This window comes from Natator depressus, chromosome 11 (assembly GCF_965152275.1).
Source record: "Natator depressus isolate rNatDep1 chromosome 11, rNatDep2.hap1, whole genome shotgun sequence".
NCBI lineage: Eukaryota > Metazoa > Chordata > Testudines > Cheloniidae > Natator > Natator depressus.
Window position 1 is genome coordinate 1,115,178 of NC_134244.1, and position 17,914 is coordinate 1,133,091.

At 68.8% G+C, this 17,914-nt stretch overlaps 1 protein-coding gene across 1 annotated transcript; it reads right to left on the bottom strand.

Annotated features, from left to right (window-relative positions):
- Window positions 1-835: 835 nt before the first annotated feature.
- Window positions 836-14,482, bottom strand: DES (desmin). Its single transcript, XM_074966964.1, has 9 exons — window positions 13,866-14,482; window positions 9,240-9,300; window positions 8,603-8,698; window positions 6,788-6,949; window positions 6,011-6,136; window positions 3,032-3,252; window positions 2,046-2,089; window positions 1,374-1,456; window positions 836-986 (listed from the first exon to the last, which is right to left on the bottom strand). Exons 1-9 carry the CDS (start codon window positions 14,405-14,407, stop codon window positions 945-947), a joined length of 1,377 nt encoding a protein of 458 aa, XP_074823065.1. The 5' UTR covers window positions 14,408-14,482; the 3' UTR covers window positions 836-944.
- Window positions 14,483-17,914: the final 3,432 nt, after the last annotated feature.

Here is a 17,914-nt window from a genome sequence, read left to right on the forward strand (position 1 = left end):
CCCTAGGAAAGGGGCGAGTCGCAGGATTGCCCCAGGAGAGGGGGTGCGCCGGGAGACCCACCGAGGGGCCGGCCGGCGGGCGAGCCCGGCTCAGCAAGCAGGACTCAGAGGCGGGGTCGTGCTCCGTTGTTTATTTCAGCAGCCTGGGGGAGTCGTGTACACGCTGCGGGGCGGGGGCCGGGTGGGGGGGCGGTGCCCCCAGCCTCTTGGCCTCTGTCCATTTCTCTCTCCCTCTCTCTCCCTCTCCTGCTTCCTTCACTTACACGGATCCTCTCTAGGCTCCCGCGGGTCCCACTGCTCCCTGCCCGTGGGGAGCCTCCTGCAGACTCACCCAGCCTGTCCCTGGCACAAACTCCGGGGGGCTGGTCACCCCGATCCTCGCCATCCCACGGAGCCTGCAGCAGCCCCAGTTCCCCAGGCGATGGGCACTACCGGGAGCTCCACGGCTTTGGTCCAGGCTGGGGGACGACGGGGGCTGGCCGGTCTCCGTCTCCCTTCCCAGGCTGAGCAGGGCTGGGCACCGCTGCGGTCTGCCCAGGAGAAACGCCAGCTCCGGGGCCCTGGGCCCGGGCGGAGGCGGGGCCCTGTCAGGCCCTGGGGGTGCGGGGGAGGTGCGCATGAGTACAGGGGGCATGGGGGTGGGATGCAGAATCTGCTGCTGGAAGCCTGCAATGGCCCCCCCTTCCCCCACCCCGTGAGCCGGGGCCCTGTGTCCCCTGCTCCCCACGCCCAGCCCCACTCCTGACTCCGGGGCCCCCGGGCAAGCTCCCAACACAGCACTTCAGAAGCAGGAGAGAGACGGGGGGCGTGGGGGCAGACGGGCGTGGGAAGTTCTGCCCAGGGGACAATGGAGGAAGGGCTGGGGCAGGAGGGGGGCAGGGCGGGGGCGTCGGCGGGGACGGAAGGTGCCAATCGTCTCTCCGCAGCCGCTCGGCCGGCGCCGTCTACAGCACCTCGTGCTTCTGCTCCGTGGCCTCGCTCACCACCTGCTCGGGAGAGAGCCCTGGTGAGACGGGGGCCCCAGGGCCTGGCATCCGGGCTGCCCCGGCGGCTGGCGCAAGGGGCAAATGCCACCCTCCCTTCAGGCCAGGTCGCCCGAGATCTCCGGCCTGCACAGAGACCGGGGACAGTCTCAAGGCGACTGCTTTGCACCAGCCGGGCCCGGGCAAATGGGAGGCCAGGAGCCTGGATCCCAGGCAAGGAGTCTGCGTTAGGCACAGCCGGGAGCCACCCGGCTTGGGCCAGGACAGATCCGAGCACCCCACCCAGAGCCCAGGGAGCCCTCCCTCCTGGGGGGACCTGGGGAGCAGGGGCTGCTGGCCCACCCCACTGCCATGGCTAGAGCCCTACCCAGCTGCCCGCTCCCTGCTCACCTCCCCGTCACGGGTCTCAATGGTCTTGATCATCACGGTCTTCTTGGTGTGAACCTCTGAGCCGCGCTGCTCTGGGCTGGTCTCTGCAGGTGGGAGGAGAGTCAGCCTGGGGCAGGGCAGGGGGGTGAGTGGCCGGGGTGGGGGCAGGGCTGAGCCCCAGGGGGTATAGGGTATGGGGCTGGGGGTAGGGGCTGGGCCATGGGGAGGATGGGGGCGGGGTCTGGACCATGGGGGGCTGGGCCATGAGGTACGGGGCGAGGGGCTGGCCATGGTGGGGATGGGGTGGAGGGCTGGGCCATGGGGGGTGCAGGTTGAAGGGGTGGGGGGCAGGCCCTGGGCCATGGGAGGTATGGGGCGAGGGGCTGGGGTGGGGCTGGGCCACGGGGGTGGGGGGGAGGACGAGGTGAGGGGCTGGCCATGGGGGGTGCAGGTTGAGGGGGTGGGGCGCAGGGCCTGGGCCATGGGGGGTACAGGGCGAGGGGCTGGCCATGGCAGTTGAGAGGGCAGGGGCACAAGGCGATGGGCTGGGGGCAGGCGGGGGCTGGCAGGGAGCACAGACAGCAGCTATGGGGCCCATCCCACTCCCCCATGGCTTATTCCAGGCATGCCCCACCGCAGTGGGATCAGGGAGCCCCCACATGCAGCCCTGCTCGGGCCCTGCCCTGTACTCACCCCGGAAGTTGAGCGCCGAGAAGGTCTGGATGGGGAGAGTGATCCTGCAGCACACAGAGAAGGAAAAGGGGTTAGTGCCACGGCCACAGCTGAGAGAGGTCCCCTGGGCCCCACAGACACCGGGGTGGGCTGGCCAGGAGCACCCCGCCCTGGGGCTCCCCACCCTGGGCCATAGGTCATTGCTCCCTGTGACGAAGCGGGACTATTCTTAATGTTTCCTCTGAATAGTGTGGGGGTGCCTCAGTTTCCCCTAGGCAGTTCTTAAGCCTCTAGGTGGTGGGGTAAGGGTGTGTGATCCTTGCAGAGCCCTAGAGGGCAGGGGTGTGCAGGGGTCTGGACACAGAGAATGGCCGACACCCTGTTTCCTGGCCACTGATGGCCTGGGCCCTTCCCCCCTGCAAGGTGGGAGCTAAAGGGTTGGAGAACCAAGGAATCAGGTGACCTCCTGGCCTGGGAAAGGGACAAAGCCCAGAGGAGTGGGGGCTGGGGGGAGTTTCAGTTTGGGGCTGGTTGGAGACATGGAGTGAAGGGCAGACGGGGTTGTCTGGCTCACAGCCCCCCAAAATGGACCCAGCTGAGGGGTCCTGTTCTCTGCACCTACAAGCTCTGTTTTAGACCATGTTCCTGTCGGCTAATAAACCTTCTGTGTTACTGGCTGGCTGAGAGTCCCGTCTGACTGTGGAGTTGGGGGGCAGGACCCTCTGGCCCCCCCAGGACCCCGCCTGGGCGGACTCGCTGTGGGAAGCGCACGGAGGGGCAGAGGAGGCTGGATGCTCCGAGGTCAGACCCAGGAAGGTGGAGCCGGGGGAGCTGTGTGTCCTGCAGCAGGCTGCTCCCCGAGAGGAGACTTCCCCAGAGTCCTGCCTGGCTTCGTGGGGAGCAGTCCCAGAGCATCGCCCGGGGACTCCGTGACACTCCCCCAGAAGCCAACACCCAGGGGCAGCAGGGGCCAGGGCCGGGGCCGGGCTGGGCAGACGCCCGCTCACCGGCTCTCCTCGCCCTCCAGCAGTTTGCGGTAGGTGGCGATCTCCACGTCCAGCGCCATCTTGACGTTGAGCAGGTCCTGGTACTCGCGCAGGTGCCGCGCCATCTCGTCCTTCAGGTGCCGGATCTCCTCCTCCAGCCGCGCGATGGTGTCCTGGTAGCCGCTCGCCTCCCCGGCAAAGCGCTCCTCCAGCTCCCGCATCTGCCGCATCAGGGAGTCATTCTGCAGGGACAGCCCGTGTCAGAGCCGGCACCGCCAGCAGGGACAGTGGGAATTTTACGTCATCATTGTATGAAGCCTGTGTGTGCCTCAGTTTCCCCTCTGTGCTGCAGTGTCACCTGGGCAGGGGGAAGGGACCACTTGCACTCGGGGCAGGGTGAGACACAGGGGGCTGCAGGCCCAGAGGTCCAGCCCCAGGAGGCGAAGCCACTTGGCTTCCCCTGGAGGGAGAGCGAGACCCCTTGAGGGCCTGGACCACTGATGGGGCCTCCCAGAGCCTGTCCCCAAACTGGGGCCGTGACCCCAATCCTGTGGGTCTATGACAGGGGGCAGAGCCAGAGGCAAGGAGACAGCCTACAAGGGGGTAACCCCATAGGGATGGGGCTGTGTATGGGGGGTCACCGCACAGCACCGGCCAAACTGTTCTTAATGTTTCCTCTGAATAGTGTGGGGGCGCCTCAGTTTCCCCTAGGCAGTTCTTAAGTATCTAGGGGGTGGGATAAGGGTGTATGATCGTTGCAGAGCCCTAGAGGGCAGATGTGTGCAGGGGTCTGGACACAGACAATGGCCGACACCCTGTTTCCTGGCCACTGATGGCCCGGGCCCTTCCCCCCTGCAAGGTGAGAGCTAAAGGGTTGGAGAACAAAGGAATCCGGTGCCCTCCTGGCCCGGGAAAGGGACAAAGCCCAGGGGAGGAGGGGCTGGAGGGAGTTTCAGTTTGGGGCTGGCTGGGACATGGAGTGAATGGCAGACGGGGTTGTCTGGCTCACTGCCCCCCAAAATGGACCCAGCTGAGGGGTCCTGTTCTCTGCACCTACAAGCTCTGTGTTACACCATGTTCCTGTCGTCTAATAAACCTTCTGTGTTACTGGCTGGCTGAGAGTCCCGTCTGACTGCGGAGTTGGGGGGCAGGACCCTCTGGCTTCCCCAGGACCCCGCCTGGGCCAACTGGCTGTGGGAAGCGCACGGAGGGGCAGAGGAGGCTGAATGCTCCGAGGTCAGACCCAGGAAGGTGGAAGCCGGGTGAGCTGTGTGTCCTGCAGACAGGCTGCTCCCAGAGAGGAGACTTCCCCAGAGTCCTGCCTGGCTTCGTGGGGAGCAGATCCAGAGCATTGCCCGGGGACTCCGGACAGTCACCCCATAGGGATGGGGCTGGCGGTGTGAGTTATCTATTGGTGTTTTGAATCATGTGGGAGCTGGAGGGACCTGGGGCAGCTGAACAGATTGGTGGATGTGATGAAGTGGGAAGGTTCTTAATATTTTCTCTGACTACGGTGTGCACCTCAGTTTCCCCTGTGTGTTACTCCAGTATCTCAGTGGTGGGATAAGGGGTGTGATCGTTGCAGAGAGCAGGTGTGACTGCGAGTGGCTTCCTGGGCAGAGAGAACAGTCGACACCCCGTATCCGGTCAACTGATGGCCAGGCCCCTCCTCTGCCAAGGGAGGTGCTGGGGAACAGAGACCAGGGGACCTGTTTGCCAGTGGGGGCCGGGGGGAAACAAAGGCCGCGGGGGGGGCAGCTGGGGGTGACTGAGGCTGAGCTGCTGGAAGCTGGTGTCTCCTGGTTGGGGACTCAGAGGGGGCAGGGCCCTTTGGGGGGGAGGCTCCCTGGGTGTCCCGTCCAGGGGCACTCGCTGCGGGGAGCTCCCGGGGGGAGCAGGGGGCTGAGCGCTCCGAGGTCAGACCCAGGAGGGGCTGAAGCCGGGCAGGCTTCTGGCCCTGGGGAGTGGCCCTGAGGGGAGACGCTGCCCCAGAGCCCTGGCTGGCGTCACTCTGCGGGTGCCCGAGCCCCCAGTCGGCGACTCTGGGACAGTGGGCAAGGCTGATGGGACTGGCACAGGACTAGTCTGGGGGGCTCTGACCCAGGTGTGGGGGGCAGGGTTGCTGGCTCTCTGCCAGCAGGGGCTGGGTGCTGGGCTGTGACGAAGCGGGACTGTTCTTAATGTTTCCTCTGAATATTGTGGGGGTGCCTCAGTTTCCCCTGTGCAGTTCTTAAGTCTCTAGGGGGTGGGGTAAGGGTGTATGATTGTTGCAGAGCCCTAGAGGGCAGGTGTGTGCGGGGGGCTGGACACAGAGAATGGCCGACACCCTGTTTCCTGGCCACTGATGGCCTGGGCCCTTCCCCCCTGCCAGGTGAGAGCTAAAGGGCTGGAGAACAAAGGAATCCGGTGCCCTCCTGGCCCGGGAAAGGGACAAAGCCCAGGGGAGGAGGGGCTGGAGGGAGTTTCAGTTTGGGGCTGGCTGGGACATGGAGTGAAGGGCAGACGGGGTTGTCTGGCTCACTGCCCCCCAAAATGGACCCAGCTGAGGGGTCCTGTTCTCTGCACCTACAAGCTCTGTGTTACACCATGTTCCTGTCGTCTAATAAACCTCTGTTTTACTGGCTGGCTGAGAGTCCCGTCTGACTGCGGAGTTGGGGGGCAGGACCCTCTGGCCCCCCCAGGATCCCGCCTGAGCGGACTCGCTGTGGGAAGCGCACGGAGGGGCAGAGGAGGCTGAATGCTCCGAGGTCAGACCCAGGAAGGTGGAAGCCGGGTGAGCTGTGTGTCCTGCAGACAGGCTGCTCCCCGAGAGGAGACTTCCCCAGAGTCCTGCCTGGCTTCATGGGGAGCAGTCCCAGAGCATCGCCCGGGGACGCCCGGACACCCTGCACTTCACATCTCTGGGGGCCGTTTGCCTGGACAGCGGGTTCACGGGCAGCTCTGCCAGCCAGTGAGTCCCAGCCGCTGCCCGCCCCCTCCCCGGCCATGCCCGCTGCTCACCGTGCCCTTGAGGGCGTCGATCTCGCAGGTGTAGGACTGGATCTGGTGCCGATACTCCATCATCTCCTGCTTGGCCTGGCGCAGGGCGTCGTTGTTCTTGTTGGCGGCCTGGGTCAGATCGGACACCTGCGGGTCGGGGCCCAGAGAGGGCAGCTGAGCCGGCAGCCGGGGCACGGCTGGGGCTCACGCGGGCGCTGGGCTGGCGCTGCTCTGAGCTCACCACAGGCCCCGGGGGCAGCAACTCAGCCCCAGAGCCCCACGCCGTGACCTGACCTCAGCCGCCCTGCCCCACACGGGGCCCTGCGGGGCCTGGGAGCAGCTGGCAGCCAGGAGCCAGCTCCGGGGGCACGGGGCAGTGGTGGGAACAGAGGTCCCCAGCCCAGCCCCCACTCCTTGGCAGCAGAGCCCAGCCCCAGGCCCAGCATGGCCCTCCAGCCTAGAGCAGCCCCCAGCCACCCCCCGGCCCAGCGCAGCCCCCCCAGGCCCAGCACAGCCCCCCCAGTCACCCCCCCGACCCAGCGCAGCCCCCCAGTCACGCCCCCTGGCCCAGCGCAGCCCCCAGGCCCAGCACGGCCCCCCAGCCTAGAGCAGCCCCCCCAGTCACCCCCCGGCCCAGCACAGGCCCCCCCAGTCACCTCCCCAACCTAGAGCAGCCCCCCCAGTCACCCCCCCATCCTAGAACAGCCCCCCTAGTCAGCCCCCCAGGCCCAGCGCAGCCCCCCAGGCACCGACCCCCCCCACGACGCCAGCGCAGCCCCCAGCGCCGCCCGGCCTGACCTTGGACTTGTACCACTCCTCGGCCTCGGAGATGTTCTGGGCGGCGATGGTCTCGTACTGGGCGCGGATGTCGCGCAGGGCGGCCGTCAGGTCCGGCTTGGACACGTCCATCTCCACCTGGACGTGCTGCTCCTGCAGCTGAGCCTGCAGGTCCCGGAGCTCCTGGGGCCGAGGGGCAGTGTCAGCGCAGCGACCCCCGCCCTGCCCCAGCCCCAGCCCCAACCCTGCCCCAACCCTGCCCCTGCCCCAGCCCCAGCCTGCCCCAACCCCGCCCCCGCCCTGCCCCAGCCCCAGCCCCAGCCCCAACCCTGCCCCTACCCCAGCCCCAGCCTGCCCCAATCCTGCCCCAACCCTGCCCCAGCCCCAGCCTGCCCCAGCCCTGCCCTGCCCCTGCCCCCACTCCAGCCCCAGCCTGCCCCACCCCCCAGCCCCCAACCTCAGCCCCAAGTCCCTGCCCCCAACCCAACACTGGCCAAAGCCAGCCCTGATTTGGGGACCATCCCCATCGGGCAGGGCCTCAGGGCAGAAACCAGGGGGGTGGTGGCAGGGCCATAGGGCAGTAACTGGGGGGGGGACGTGGCCCTGGAGCAGTACCGGGGGGGTGGGGCCCCAGGACAATAACGAGGGGGTGAGGCTCCAGGGCAGTAACTAGGGGGTGAGGTCCCAGGGCAGTAATTTGGGGGGTTGAGCTCTAGGGCAGTGATCAGGAGGGCAGGGCCCTGGGGCGGTAATAAGGGGGCAGAGCTCCGGGGCATTAATTGAGGGCGGAGCCCCAGGGCAGTAACCAGGGGGTGGGGTCTCAGGGCAGTAACTAGGGGGCAGAGCCCCAGGGCAGTAACGGGGGGCGGGGCTCCGGGGCAGTAATGGGTGGGGCAGGGCCCCGAGGCAGTAATTAGGGGGGCATGAGCTCTGGGGCAGTAATGTGTGGGGCAGGGCCTCAAGGCGGTAATCAGGGGGGTGGGGCCCCAGGGCAGTAACGGGGGGCGGGGCCCTGGGGTGGTACTTGGGGGCATGGGGCTCCGGGGCAGTAATTGGGGGGGTGGGGCTCTGGGGTAGTAATCAGCGGGGCAGGGCACCAGGGTAGTAATTGGGGGGGGCATGGGGCCCTGGGGCAGTAATCAGGGGGCGGGGCCCCAGAGTAGTAATTGGGGGGCGGGGCCCTGGGGCAGTAATTGGGGGGCAGAGCTCCGGGGCAGTAATGGGTGGGGCGTGGCCCTGGGGCAGTAATGGGGGGGTAGAGCTCCGGGGCAGTAATGGGTGGGGGAGGGCCCCAAGGTGGTAATCAGGGGGGTGGGGCCCCAGGGCAGTAATTGGGGGGGCATGGGGCTCCGGGGCAGTAATCGGGGGGCAGAGCTCCGGGGCAGTAATGGGTGGGGCGGAGCCTCGAGGCGGTAATTGGGGGGGCAGTAATCGGGGGGCGGGGCCCTGGGGCAGTAATCGGGGGGTAGAGCTCTGGGGCAGTAATGGGTGGGGGAGGGCCATGAGGTGGTAATCGGGGGGCGGGGCCCCAGGGCAGTAATCAGGGGGCAGGGCCCCAGGGCAGTAATCGGGGGTAGAGCTCCGGGGCAGGAACGGCGGGTGGGGCCCCGAGGTGGTAATCGGGGGGGGGTGCCCCGGGGCAGTACTGGGGGGTGGGGCCCCGGGGCAGTAATTGGGGATAGAGCTCCGGGGCAGTAATGGGGGCAGGGCCCCGGGGCGGTAATGGTGGGGGCAGGGCCCCGAGGCGGTAATCGGGGGTAGAGCCCCGGGGCAGGAACGGGTGACGGGGCCCCAGGGCGGGAACGGGGGCCGGGGCAGGGCTCTCCGTGGACCTACCTCCTCGTGCACCTTCTTGAGGAAGGCGATCTCCTCCTGCAGGGCCTCGATGCGTCGCTCCAGGTCGATGCGCGCCAGGGTGGCCGCGTCCACGTCCTGCCGGCCGAGAGGGAGCCGGGCTCAGAGCCGGGCAGCCGCAGGGCTGGGCCCAGAGCGCGGGCAGCAGGGCCCTGCCCTGCCCGCGCGGGAGGCTGCCGAGGTGCTGAGTGACACCGATGGCACCGGATGGGGGGCGCTCCTGGCCAGGACCAGGGGGGAGCCCAGCTGGGGCCATGGGGGGCGCCTGGCTGCCGGTGGTCACATGTTTGGGGTGAGGGCGAGCTGTGCCCCACACGCTAACCCTGCAGCCACGCTGCTCTGTGCCCACGGGGCCCCTCCTGCTGGGGCTGGGGTTGCGGGCGGGGGCAGGAGCCCCACCTGCCGCCGGTCGGAGCAGCTGAGCCCTGGGGTGCCGAGTGCGAGGAGGGTGGGTGCCCTGGCCGGGGGGCGAGGAAGGGTCTCTGGCCTGGGGACTCTGCTGGGGAGGGGGCAGGGAGCCCGATTCTCTGGTCCGCACCCACAGCCCCAGGGGGGCCCCCAGCCCTCCCCCTCCCCGTGCCACGGCCCAGCAGGAGAGGCTGGAGACGCTGGCACTTACTGCTCGGAAGGCAGCCAGGTTATTCTCCGCTTCCTCCTTCAGCTGGATCTCCTCCTGCAGCCTGGGGGCAGAGAGGGGGCATCAGACGGGGGGCTGGGGGGCAGGCAGGGCGAGCCGGGGCAGGGCCGTCCATGGGGCAGGTGGAAGGACAGCCCAAGGCCAGAGGAAGAAGAGGGACAGACAGGCTGCCACGGGAGGGGGCTCCCTGCCCTGCGTGGGGTCCAGGCCGGCTCAGCCCCCAGGCGCTGGAGGCCCCTTGTTCCGCATTCCCGGCGGGCTGGCTGGGGGCCAGCGGCCTGGCCTCCTGTTCCCTATTATAGTCAAAACCAGAGCCCAGCACAAAGGCTGAGGTCACCCCGCGCCGCGCCGCCTGCCCCTTCCTTATAGGGGAGCGGCCGAGGGGCTGGGGCCAAGCGCAGCATGGCTGGGGGGCCAGGGGGATCCGCAGGGGTAGGATGCAGAGCGTTGGGGCTGTGATGCCAGGGGCAGGGAGATGAGATTCAGGGACACAGGGCTCCGATATGGGGGAGGGGGGCACATGGGGCCCCAGCTTGTTAGACGGGGGGCTCACATGGGGCATGAGAACTCCAGACACTGAGGGGGGGCGCATGGGGCACAGGGACCCCAGAGAATGAGACAAGGGCACACGGGGTGCAGGAACCCCAGCTTGTGAGATGGGGGTGCACATGGGGCAGTAATCGGGGGGCACAGAGACCCCAGGCAGTGAGGGGGGGCACATGGGGCTCAGGGACCCCACCTTGTCAGACTGGGGAGCACATGGGGGCTCAGGGACCCCAGAGGGTGAGAAGGGAGGGCACATGGGGTGCAGGAACTCAGGATGGTGGTATGGGGGGATGGAGGGTACATGGGGTGGGGGGACCCTGGCCAGTGAGATGGGGGGCACATGGGCCTCAGGGACCCCGGACAGCGATACGGGGGGTGAGGGTGCACGTGGCGCAGGGACTTCCCACGCAGTCAGTGCAAAGGGGGCTGGCCAGGCAGCCGTGGGTCCTGCCCGGAGATGCTGCGGCTCGGGCTCCCAGTGCAGGTTGCGGATTCGTGGTGGGGCGCCAACGCCAGCTGCTCCGGCCTGCGTTCAGTTTGGTGACGTTCAGCCATGGCGGTGCCCAGAGACAAGCGCCCCCCCGGCCCAGCCCCCCCAGCGCGGCTCATGGCTCGGGGCCAGCCCTTGCCTGCTGTGGGGGCCGGTCACCAGGGCTTTGGGTTTCTGCTCCGCTTCCTTTGGGGCGAGGGGACGGGGAGGAGGCGGCCTGCACGGCCCCCCCAGGCCCTGCTCTCTGGAATCACGGCCCCCTCTGTCCCAGCAGCCCCATGGTGCCAGCCCCAGGACACCCAGCGGTGGATGAGACCGGGGATCTTGGCACACCAAGGCTGAGCGGGCGGGGGTGGCACGGACTGGTCACTGGGTTGAACGCGGATCTTCCAGCCACGTGGGAGGCGTTCCCCCGCCCGGCCCAGACATTGCTGTGGTGCCCCCCGGGCCTGGGCCTGACCCTGAAGACCCTGTCTGTGGGGTGGGCCCTACACAGTGCCACAGGGGGCAGGAAGCCGCCTAGTCTGCCAGTCCCACAAGGTCTCCTCTTTGCTGCCCCTTTCCAGATTCACCCCCTTGGTGCCAGGGCTGGCTCCCGCCCCTCTCCTGTGCGCTCAGCTGGTGCCCGCCCGACCCCACAGCCGGCTGGCCCAGCTGCTGTGTGGAAGCGGGCACTGGACTGGCCTGGCTCAGAACGTGCCCGGAGCACCAGCCGTGGCACTGGGGGCCCGGGGCCCGCCCTGATCTCGCCCGAGGAGCTCCCCTGCCCGAGCCAGCCGCCCCCAGAGCATCAGCTGCCCCTGGTGGGGGTGTGGGATCAGCGCTGGGACCGTGGGGAGCCCCTCTGAAAGCCAAGTCCTGCTCCCCCCCAGCATGCAGGGCGGGGCTCCCTCCCCAGCCTGCAGCTCCACCCCCCAAGCGCGCAGGGCGGGGCTCCCCCCACGGCATGTAGCTCCCGCCCCAGCTTGCCGCTCCCCCGCCCCCCAGCGTGCTCCCTCTGTGCCTCTGGCGGCGCTGGGACTGGCCCCCCCGAGAGCAGAGACATCCTGCCCCTTGCACGCCCCGGAACCAGCTCAGGGTTCCCACCATTCCAGCTGCAACCCTCGGTGTGGCTGTGGGCAGGGAGGCTGGCCCAGGCCCAGACAGGTTTCCAGCCCTGCATGAACCTGATGGTGCCTGCTGGGACCCTCCCCTGGAGCCTGGGCCCCACGCCCGAGGGCGCTCGCTGCCCTCGGCGCCCGGGCACCGTGCCAACGCTCCTGCTATGGTGGCCGTGGCGGTCTGGCTGTGCGGGCCTGGCCCCGGGGCAGCTGGTGGGCTGCATGCCCCCAGGAGGGCCCAAGGCAGCCCAGTGTGGGGCCCGGGGAGAAGAGTGGTCCCCGCAGGCCGCGCAGCCGGGCCAGGCTCTCCACTCAGGCCCAGGCTTGGCACAGGAAGGTGGGGGGGTCTCTGTCGGAAGTCAGAGCAGCGCTTTGCGTAGCTGGAACGAGCCAGCCCCCCTCTTGGCATGGCCCCAGGGCGAGAGGCTGCAATGGGGCAGCCCTGTGCCAGCTAGGGAGCCCCCAATGGCCGGGGCCGACCCCACGGCGCTGCACTCCTGCACCGCATAACGGGACCGCTACGGGGATGGGGGGGCCCAAACCGCCCAGGGTGCGGAGGAGCAGAGAGCAAACAGGGGCCCGGGGGGCCCACGGGCTGCCCCAGGGATCACGCTGCACTGCTCGGGTTCCTGCGCTTTTGGGTGGGCAGCGCCGGGCGCCGCCACAATCTCCTCCGCAAGCACCGGCTCCTCCCTCCCCACGGCACCGCGGCCCTGGGCTGAGGGCAGCTGAGTGCCACGGAGCTCTGGGTCTGGGTAGGGGGCTCCCAGGTACCCCCCCTTTCCTGTAACCACTGGGGCCCCTGGCTCCCCGGGACAAGATTTCAGAGGGTGACAGCCCCGCACAGCCAGGCCCCGGCACCCTGGGAAAGCGGTGAGCTTGGAGAGCAAGGGCCAGTGGGGCCAAGCCACGCCACGGCCCCATGGAGCAAGGGGCCGCGGGGCTCCTGGGTGCAGGGGGATCCCACAACAGGATGTGCCCCCTTGTCCCCAGCGTCCCCGCTAGGGAGCGGGGGGGGGGGGGTCGGACGGCGGAGACAGACAGAGGCAGGTGGGAGGGGAGGCTGCTGGGAAGGGCCCTGGGCATTAGGGACAGGATGGTGCTGAGCGCTGGGGGCGGGTGCTGGGTGCTGGGGGCGGGTGCTGAGCTCTGGGCGCACAGCGACCTCTGGCCTGGCTAGCCCGAGGCTTGTGGTAGTGGGTTACAATGGCTGCGGGAAGTGGGGCTGGCGAACGGGGCTGGGGGCTCTGGCCCCATCTGTCTGCACTGCCCAGAGCCAGCCGCGCTGGCCCAGACTGGGGGGGCTGGCCGAGCCGCCCGCGCCGTGGGGCCAGGTCTGCAGCGCTGCTGCTGCAGGGCCTGACCCCCTAGCGGGTTCCTGTGCCCCCAGGAGCCAGGTACCTGCCCCCTGGCTGGGCGGGGCGACCGAGACCGCCGAGGCAGGAGCTGCCCTACTGCAGCCGGCCCCAGCGTTGCTCCGGGTGGGGTGTTCCCGGCTCCCCACAGCGGCTGCACCGACCCCCAGGGGTGCCTGGGGCCTGGGACTCCCAAGGAGAGACCTGCCCCGTCGCTGGGTGGAGGGGACAGAGCGGCTGGGAACGGAGCCGGACAGAGGAGGGGGCTGGGGCTGGGGCAGGGCCACTGAAGCTGGGCCATGTGAGGGGCAGTGATCGGGGTGTGGGGCTCAGGGATGGGGCACAGGGACAGGGAGTGTGGGGGCGCAGGGATGGGGTGTGGGGGGGGCTCAGTGACGGGGCATGGTGACAGGGTGTGGGGGATGCAGGGCTGGGGTGTGTGTGGGGTGCTGGGATGGGAGGGTGGGGTGCAGTGATGGGGCTCAGTGATGGGGATATGGGGCGCAGGGATAAGGTGTGTGGGGCGCAGGGATGGAGCATAGGGATGGGGTGTGTGTGGGGTGCAGGGATGGGGGGGTGGGGTGCAGTGATGGGGCTCAGTGATGGGGATATGGGGCGCAGGGATAAGGTGTGTGGGGCGCAGGGATGGAGCATAGGGACGGGGTGTGTGTGGGGTGCAGGGATGGGAGGGTGGGGTGCAGTGATGGGGCTCAGTGATGGGGATATGGGGCGCAGGGATAAGGTGTGTGGGGCGCAGGGATGGAGCATAGGGATGGGGTGTGTGTGGGGTGCAGGGATGGGGGGGTGGGGTGCAGTGATGGGGCTCAGTGATGGGGATATGGGGCGCAGGGATAAGGTGTGTGGGGCGCAGGGATGGAGCATAGGGACGGGGTGTGTGTGGGGTGCAGGGATGGGAGGGTGGGGTGCAGTGATGGGGCTCAGTGATGGGGATATGGGGCGCAGGGGTAAGGTGTGTGGGGCGCAGGGATGGAGCGTAGGGACGGGGTGTGTGTAGAGCACAGGGACGGGGTGTGCGTGGGGTGCAGGGACGGGGGCGTGGGGCACAGGGCTCAGGAACGGGGGGCTGAGGGCCCCGCCCGGCCCCCCCCGCCCTCACCTCTGCTTCAGCTTCTGCAGGTCGTCGAGCAGGTTGTCGCGCTCCACGTCGGCGCGGGCCCGCTGGCTGGTGAGCGTGTCGACCTGCAGCCGCAGGGCCCGCAGCTCCTCCTCGAAGAGGTGGGCCACGTGCGTGGGCTCCTTGCCCTTGAGCCGGTTGAGCTCGGCCACCAGCAGGGCATTCTGCTGCTCCAGGTAGCGCACCTTCTCGATGTAGCTGGCGAAGCGGTCGTTCAGCTCCTGCAGCTCCACCTTCTCGTTGGTGCGGGTCTGCAGGAACTCCTGGTTCAGGGCGTCGGCCAGGCTGAAGTCCAGCAGCTCCCCGCCGCCCTGGTAGGCGCGCAGCGGGGCCACGCGGGTCACCCGCAGGCTGGGCAGGCTGGGCACGGCCGCGCCCCGCGACACCTGGTAGACCCGGGAGGAGACGGAGCTGGCCAGGCCCTTGCTGCCCAGGGAGGAGCGGGAGAAGGCCGGGGAGCCCCCGCCGAAGGTGCGGCGGTAGGAGGAGACCCGCTGCTGGCTGGAGGAGTACGACTGGCTCATGCTGGCGGCTGGTCGGAGCCCGGGCGCAGGCTGAGGCTGGGGTGGCTGCAGAGCGAGCGGGAGCCGAGCGAGAGGAGTCGGGGAGGGACCCAGGCTCCGGCTATTTGTATCCCTCTGACATCAGCCGGCCCAGCCCCGCCGGGCCGGAGTGACAGCGCAGACAGCTGGGGCTTCCGGGGGCAGGGCGGGCCAGCGGGCAGGGGCAAGGACTGGCCGGACAGCACTGGGACTACCGCTGGGCCCCGCTGGCCCCCCGCAGCCCAGTGTCCTCTGGCCCCCTGCAGCCCAGAGCCCCCAGGCCCCCCGCAACCCAGAGCCCCCGGCCCCCCGCAGCCCAGAGCCCCCGGCAGCCCAGTGTCCCCGGCCCCCCGCAGCCCAGAGCCCCCAGCCCCCCACAACCCAGAGCCCCCAGCCCCCCGCAGCCCAGTGTCCTCGGCCCCCCACAGCCCAGAGTCCCCGGCAGCCCAGTGTCCCCGGCCCCCCACAGCCCAGAGCCCCCAGCCCCCCACAACACAGAGCCCTCAGCGCCCCGCAGCCCAGTGTCCCCGGCCCCCCACAGCCCAGAGCCCCCAGCAGCCCACAACCCAGAGCCCCCAGCCCCCCGCAGCCCAGTGTCCTCTGGCCCCCCGCAGCCCAGAGTCCCCGGCAGCCCAGTGACCCCGGCCCCCCACAGCCCAGTGTCCTCTGGCCCCCCGCAGCCCAGAGCCCCCAGCAGCCCACAACCCAGAGCCCCCAGCCCCCGCAGCCCAGTGTCCTCTGGCCCCCCGCAGCCCAGAGCCCCCGGCAGCCCATTGTCCCCGGCCCCCCGCAGCCCAGTGTGTCCAGGGGACTGCCTGGGTCTCCCCACCCATGGGTGCTCTTGTCTGGAACATGTGGCACGTGCTGGGTGCCAACTGCCCTGCCTCGGCAGGGCTCATCCTCTGCCCCAGCTGCCCTGCCGGGGGGAGCCGGGACAAGCTGCCTGCAGGAGGCGAGGGTCTGGCGACTGGACGGTGCGCTGGGGGAGGAGGTTGCTGCCAGGGCCCCCAAAGTGCTGCATACACCGAGCAAGGGGCTCCCCCGGGGCGATCGCCTGCCCCAGCCGGGCCAGGGGAGCGGGACACTCCCAGCACCGCAGGCTGCCTGGGCCTTGGGCAGGCGCTGGGGGTAATGCAGCCCCACGGGGGAGAGTCGCTGGGCAGGACCCCCCGGACCAGGCCGGGGAGGTGTGATGGGGGGCCTCACTCTCAGCTTCCATCGCGCCCCTCACTGGGTGGCCCCTCGGGACACGGGCAGGGCACCAACTGCAGCCCCGGCCGAGAGGCCAGGGTCTCCCTGCCCCCTGAGGGGCCCTGCTGCCCCAGCCCGGGGCTCCTCTGCCCGGCGTGGCCCAGCCATTCCCCCCCCGCTCCATGACCCTGGCTCCCCATCCCAGGCCCGGAGGCCCCCGGGAGGCCCCCGGGCGCGTGGGGCTCTCCATACACAGCCATCTGCCCAGCTGGGGCAGGGGCCTGGGCCAGCCCCACCCCAGGGGGGTGCAGACCCACCTGCTCCCCCGCACCGGGCTGAGTCACTCTGGGAGGGGTGACAGGAGCCCTGACGCCGTCCCCAGGGCTGCCCCCTCCCCCTGCAGCCCCTGCGCGGGTGGGCCGGGGCCGGAGGGGGCCGGTGACATCAGGGGCCGCTCCCCGGCCAGCACATTCCCAGGGCAGACGGCTCGGGACCGAAATAGCCGAGTGGCTCAGACCAGCCTCACGCTCGGTATTTATAGCCCAGGAAACTGATGAGCACGGGGCCAGTTAACCCCTCCTGCTCCCCGGGCCTGAGCGCCAGGGGCCAAGCGCTGGGGCTTGTTCCGCGGCCCCCAGGGACGCTGCTACGACTTGCTAGGTGGGGGGGTGAACCCCCAACGCACACACACCCGGTCCCTCAGAGTTCGCCGTCACATGGGGCTGAAGCCAGGAGCTTTGTGGACAGACGATGCCGCGGCTGGGGCAGGCCAGGCGCTCTCGGAAACAGCTCAGGCCAGCCCAGGTGGCAGCGCACCAGGGCTCGGTGCCCGGCTGCGGGAGCTCTGCCCACGGCCCCTGGCTCGGTGCCAGACACGCCCCCCCCCCCCCACACACACACACATCTGGAGCAGGGCTCCCGGGCCATGGGCACATTGGCCGTCCCCGACTTTGGCCACATCCCGGCCGTTCCCCGAGGGGTCCCCCCCAGCCCGGCCTTAGGGGCTGCCCAGGGGTCAAGGGGGTGCCATGCAGCAGTGCAGGGGTCTCCGCCCGGCGTAGGGTCAGCAACCGCCCCCTGGGAGCGCCCCATCGGGGGAGCAGATTTCTTCCAGCTTTCTCCTGGCGGCGGAACATAGGGGGCGAGCGGGGACACACAGATACTGCTGCCCCCAACCTTCCTCTGTGCCCCCCAGGGGCTGTGAGGGGGGAGCGAGGAGCAACCAAGGGCTTCGTGCATCCAGGTCACTATCCCCACCTGGGCTGAGCGGCGAGACGTCCGGAGCTGCTGCTCTCTGCCCCCCCTTACGCAGAGGAAAAGTGACCTGGCTGCAGGGAGCCCTGATGTTGCTCCTCGCTCCCCCCCCCAGCCCCCTCACTCCCCCCCCAACCCCCAAGGGGAGCGAGGAGCAGCAGCTTTCGAGGGGGGAGTGAGCAGCTCTATGGTGGCTTCCACAGACAAGGAGGCAGGGGGCCCAATCCTGCCCCCGGGGAGCGTCTGGAGCCCACCTCACACCCAGCCCAGATTCCCCCTGAGCTCAGACAGCAAAGCCCTGCCCCAGGGCGATGCTCCGCAACCCCCCCTCCCCCCCCTCGGCTGGAGACAAGAGGCCCTGACCACTTGGCATCATTGTGGGCACAGGGCGACTCAGCCCTAGCCAGGATCCGGGAACCTGCCAGCCAGCTCCAGGGGACACTGAGGCACAGAGCGGTCACGGGACTAGCTTCAGGTCACACGCTGAGTCAGCAGCAGCCCCAGAAAGAGGACCCAGGATCATAGAATCATAGAATATCAGGGTTGGAAGGGACCCCAGAAGGTCATCTAGTCCAACCCCCTGCTCGAAGCAGGACCAATTCCCAGTTAAATCATCCCAGCCAGGGCTTTGTCAAGCCTGACCTTAAAAACCTCTAAGGAAGGAGATTCTACCACCTCCCTAGGTAACGCATTCCAGTGTTTCACCACCCTCTTAGTGAAAAAGTTTTTCCTAATATCCAATCTAAACCTCCCCCATTGCAACTTGAGACCATTACTCCTCGTTCTGTCATCTGCTACCATTGAGAACAGTCTAGAGCCATCCTCTTTGGAACCCCCTTTCAGGTAGTTGAAAGCAGCTATCAAATCCCCCCTCATTCTTCTCTTCTGCAGACTAAACAATCCCAGCTCCCTCAGCCTCTCCTCATAAGTCATGTGCTCTAGACCCCTAATCATTTTTGTTGCCCTTCGCTGGACTCTCTCCAATTTATCCACATCCTTCTTGTAGTGTGGGGCCCAAAACTGGACACAGTACTCCAGATGAGG

What these genes read in the sequence shown, in the direction of transcription:
- DES (XM_074966964.1), bottom strand. Translation starts at nt 14,407, where the DNA reads ATGAGCCAGTCGTACTCCTCCAGCCAGCAGCGGGTCTCCTCCTACCGC. An exon ending in CTCGGCGCTCAACTTCCGGG is followed by an intron (nt 1,457 to 2,045) that starts GTGAGTACAGGG and finishes TCCCACCTGCAG; the next exon opens with AGACCAGCCCAGAGCAGCGC. An exon ending in TTGAGACCCGTGACGGGGAG is followed by an intron (nt 987 to 1,373) that starts GTGAGCAGGGAG and finishes TCTCCCGAGCAG; the next exon opens with GTGGTGAGCGAGGCCACGGA.